The 3,936-nt window shown below is 40.5% G+C and overlaps 1 protein-coding gene across 1 annotated transcript in view; it reads left to right on the top strand.

Moving 5' to 3' along the window:
- Positions 1–3,606, top strand: part of LOC123958513 (hatching enzyme 1.2-like) — an 18,426-nt gene extending 14,820 nt beyond the window's left edge. Inside the window, exons 2-8 of the mRNA XM_046031894.1 lie at positions 165–240; positions 330–485; positions 1,512–1,632; positions 2,474–2,652; positions 3,087–3,168; positions 3,273–3,397; positions 3,515–3,606. Of these exons, the coding sequence (XP_045887850.1) occupies positions 165–240; positions 330–485; positions 1,512–1,632; positions 2,474–2,652; positions 3,087–3,168; positions 3,273–3,397; positions 3,515–3,516 (741 nt within the window). The 3' untranslated portion in view covers positions 3,517–3,606. The remainder of the gene's footprint in view (positions 1–164; positions 241–329; positions 486–1,511; positions 1,633–2,473; positions 2,653–3,086; positions 3,169–3,272; positions 3,398–3,514) is intronic.
- Positions 3,607–3,936: the final 330 nt, after the last annotated feature.

The following is a 3,936-nucleotide window of genomic DNA, read 5'->3' on the forward strand; positions in this document are numbered from 1 at the left end:
CTATCTATTTCTAATCTTTGTTTTTTCTCCCCTAATGCCACTCTGAACCTGCAGGCAGGTGTGTAATCTACTGTATTGATCAGACCCATTGTATTGGCATGCACAGCGTTGTGACTGGTGCCTTTTCATACAAAGTTAAATTGTGTTTTTGTTGATGTCACTGAGCAGAGGACATTGCAGAGGAGGACTCAGGGGAGCTTTCTGTCTCTGAACTTCTGGAGAGAGCCAACAGTAATCTGAGTGAGTCACCATGTTCCTCATGACGGCCTGATGTGTTTCAACTCATTTTCTTCTTCTATTATTAGCAGTGTCTGTGTGATGTGTTTCAGTCCGTTCTGCTGATGATCCCAACCTGATTGAAGGAGACATCGCCATTGACAGCGCGGCCGAGAAAAACGCAGACCCCTGCACCAGCCAAGGCTGCATGTGGGGCAAGTGGACTGATGGGAAAGTCTACGTTCCTTATTACATCACCAATCACTTCTGTAAGTGTCGACAAATATGCTCTGCCTTTATACAGTAGGTTTGCATGTTTGATGCAGCGTGTTGTAGCAGCAACTTTGACAAAAGACAAAAGAGAGAGTGAGACTGAGCAGAGATTTGACTGTTCATATACCAGAATCAAATAGACAGGGGATAGGGGATAGGGGATGCTTACTGTTAATAGTAAACTTATTATTAGCAGCAGTCATGTTGTCTGGAGACATGACATGAATGACAAGAAATTTAAAAAAAAAACAGATTTACAGACGCACAACTAAAGCAACAGTCAGGAAAAGGTCAAATGCAACACAATAGGATGTCTCACCAATCTACATTGCCTACACATAAACACAATACAAGACCGCCCTGACTATAATACCTTTTCTCTTTGGCAACAGCTGTATTTGAAAAAAGCATTAACATACAAAACACTGAGACTAGTCCTGTTAGGAAAGTTTTATCGAGATACTCTTAGTCCAGGGAGAAGAGGCCTTCATCCTTAAAGTTTTTGTTCTTGTTAAGTGAAACATGAAATACTTTTATTAAAGCAGAACACACATTTCACACAGTTTATCTGTCACATACTCACACTCTTTTTAGCTCCTGTTCATGACATTCTGTGACAGCAATCATTTTTGGCAGCGTAAAGAAAAACATTTTTTTGAAACTTTTGAAAGAAGAATCATCCTTGTACAAAATAAAAACTCTATTAATAAGAAATAAAACTCACTGTGGCTGAAATCAAAACCCTCAGGGATTTTTCTGCTACAACTTTACTTGGTCTGGTATGACCACTAGCTGATGTTGGTTAATGCTTGCTAATCTTAGCTGAAGTTAATAAACCTTATATATAATAGTTCTTACTCTCCATTTGAAAGAATATTTACTGTTGTGAGTACATAATTCTCTGGAATGTGATATGATAAAATGTAATTTCCAGGAAAGTCCTATATCGGGGCCAATATGCTACTGTTTTTCTTGCTGTGATATGGTGAAAAGCTCAATGTCGTGCGGTGTCATCCTGCCAGCTGACCGTGAGAAGGCCATCATCACCCGAGGACTGGAGTCTTTCTCCTCCTTCTCCTGCATCCGCTTCAGGCCCAGCAGAAGCAGCGACAGTGACTGGCTGAGCATTGAGTCCCAGAATGGGTAAGACAGTGTTTCCCTTTAAGTAACAAGACTTTAGCGGCCTGCCAAAGTCTAATTTGCCATAGTTTCAAAATGAAGCAAAATATATTAACATTAAAGACTTCTAACTTTGTGTTTTGTGCCACTGCTCCCCGCTGCTGTAAACTCGTGCACTCACACACTTTGGCATCCGACATGAGACCACCACTTTTCTTTTGAGGTAATTACAGTAACATTAACAAAGGGTTTGAACAGCGGCAAGTTTTTCCACTGTCACTCGTAAGATCGTGGTCAAGCTAGCCGCTAAATTTCGAGTGCATTTACCATAAGTAACAGGCAGGGTTAGCGACTATAGAGGGTATGCGTTGATGTCACTTCCCCTTCCGGAACATGCTGGACTGAGTGGCAAAACATCTGTTACCATGGCTGTGTTTAGCAAACCGGGAGTAAAACAAGTGATTATTTGCTCAAATTAAAGGCAGTCGGACTCGAAAGTGATCCTTACTGCTTACCAAAGAACCAGCGGTCCAGCTCTTTCCCATTTTAGATGTGTTGTTTGTGTTTTAGCTGATTCAAGCTAACACTGCTGCTCGTCTTTCTGCCACTCAGTGAGCGTAACTGCGTTCTGTGACGTCATGCACAAAATTGTTAACAAGAGTGCAAAGTTCATCATAGATCTAGCCTCTTTATTTTGCTTTTAAAGAGCACCAAATTATTGCACTTGACCCAGACCCCCCTAGAGGGTCCACCCACCATATTCTCACAAAATCTTGTGGGAAACCGATGTTAAAATATAACCAGTTTGAGTTGAAAGCTTTTCTCAGACTTCCCTGTTCTTCAACTCCTCTCTGATCCTGTCCAGCTGCTACTCCATGGTTGGCCGTCGTGGTGGTAAGCAGGTGGTGTCTCTGGCCCGTCAAGGATGCCTTTACCATGGCACCGTCCAGCATGAGCTGCTCCACGCTCTGGGATTCAACCATGAACAGACCCGCTCTGACAGGGACAAGCACATCAAAGTCCTGCTGCAGAATGTTGTTTCTGGTAATATAGCTTTTTATTATTCAGAATGGAATATTAGAGAAGGAAGTATACTGCAGACCAGAACGATCAAATAGAGTTGTTTTCCCTTAAAGGCTATACTGGCCTAATATTTATTTCATGAGAACAAATACACTCATAACACATACCTATAGCCACACAAATGATATCGGGACAATTCTGCAAAATCCCACATTACATTTTGTCACAACTTTCTTTAAATGTAAAAATGTATGTAGATTTCATTTTTAAAAATCTTTCTACATTATCTGCATAGGGGTAAGGTTAGCGGTTAGTACACATGCACATCACAGCCATCACAATTTTGGATTAAACACTGATCCTATATAAACAGAAGCTCAATGTGTGACTGCAGTTTTCTGAAATATAAAACCAAATGTTAACACCACATGTTAAATTCATTTCTGTTTCTTTAGGAATGGAGCACAACTTCAGGAAGATTGCAACCCTCAACCAGGGCACTCCCTATGATTACAACTCTGTCATGCAGTACCACAGGTGAGAACAGCTGCCTTCACTCCAGCTCTGCTGTGTGTAGTCATACATTTCTGTGTTTGCAGGAGTGCTGTGGTTCAGTCTAACTGCTCTGTGTCTTGTTGCAGGACTGCCTTCTCCAAGAACAACCAGCCCACCATGGTCCCTATCCCTAATCCCAACGTGTCCTTTGGCAACGCTAAGGAAATGAGCCGCAATGACATCGCCAGGCTCAACACACTCTACAAGTGCTGTGAGTGTCCACATGAGCACATTATGAATATATGATCACACACATGCATCCTTATTAGTAAGTATTCACCATTCTGCTATTTTACCTAATCCACCTCTGTGCTGTTCACTGTTACAGAGGAAGCCTGTCCAGATGTGCTGGCAGATAGATCAGAGGGAAGACTGTCTCCTCGTGCTCACTGAACAACAGAAGCTGCAGACCTGAACTCATCAGTGCAATAGTCAATGATACAATAAAGTTATTTTGACTGAAGCACTCGTTTTATTGACTCGTTACATCCTTGAATGTTTTTTCAAAAGCATATTCATTCAGTCATTTCTTTATTCATAACAAGCGCCTGTTTACTTTTTTGAATGATGTTACCTTATGAATAATGAGGGGAACTTAGAAGAACTTTAGATAATAATAATAATAATCCTTATTTGTAGAGCACTTTTCAAAAACAAGTTACAAAGTGCTTTAACAAGTGTAAAGAATAATACAAAAAAAGATAAGAGCATGAAAATTTAATATAAAATTAGTAAAATACAATAAAATAA

This window comes from Micropterus dolomieu, linkage group LG20 (assembly GCF_021292245.1).
Source record: "Micropterus dolomieu isolate WLL.071019.BEF.003 ecotype Adirondacks linkage group LG20, ASM2129224v1, whole genome shotgun sequence".
In the NCBI taxonomy this organism is placed as follows: domain Eukaryota; kingdom Metazoa; phylum Chordata; class Actinopteri; order Centrarchiformes; family Centrarchidae; genus Micropterus; species Micropterus dolomieu.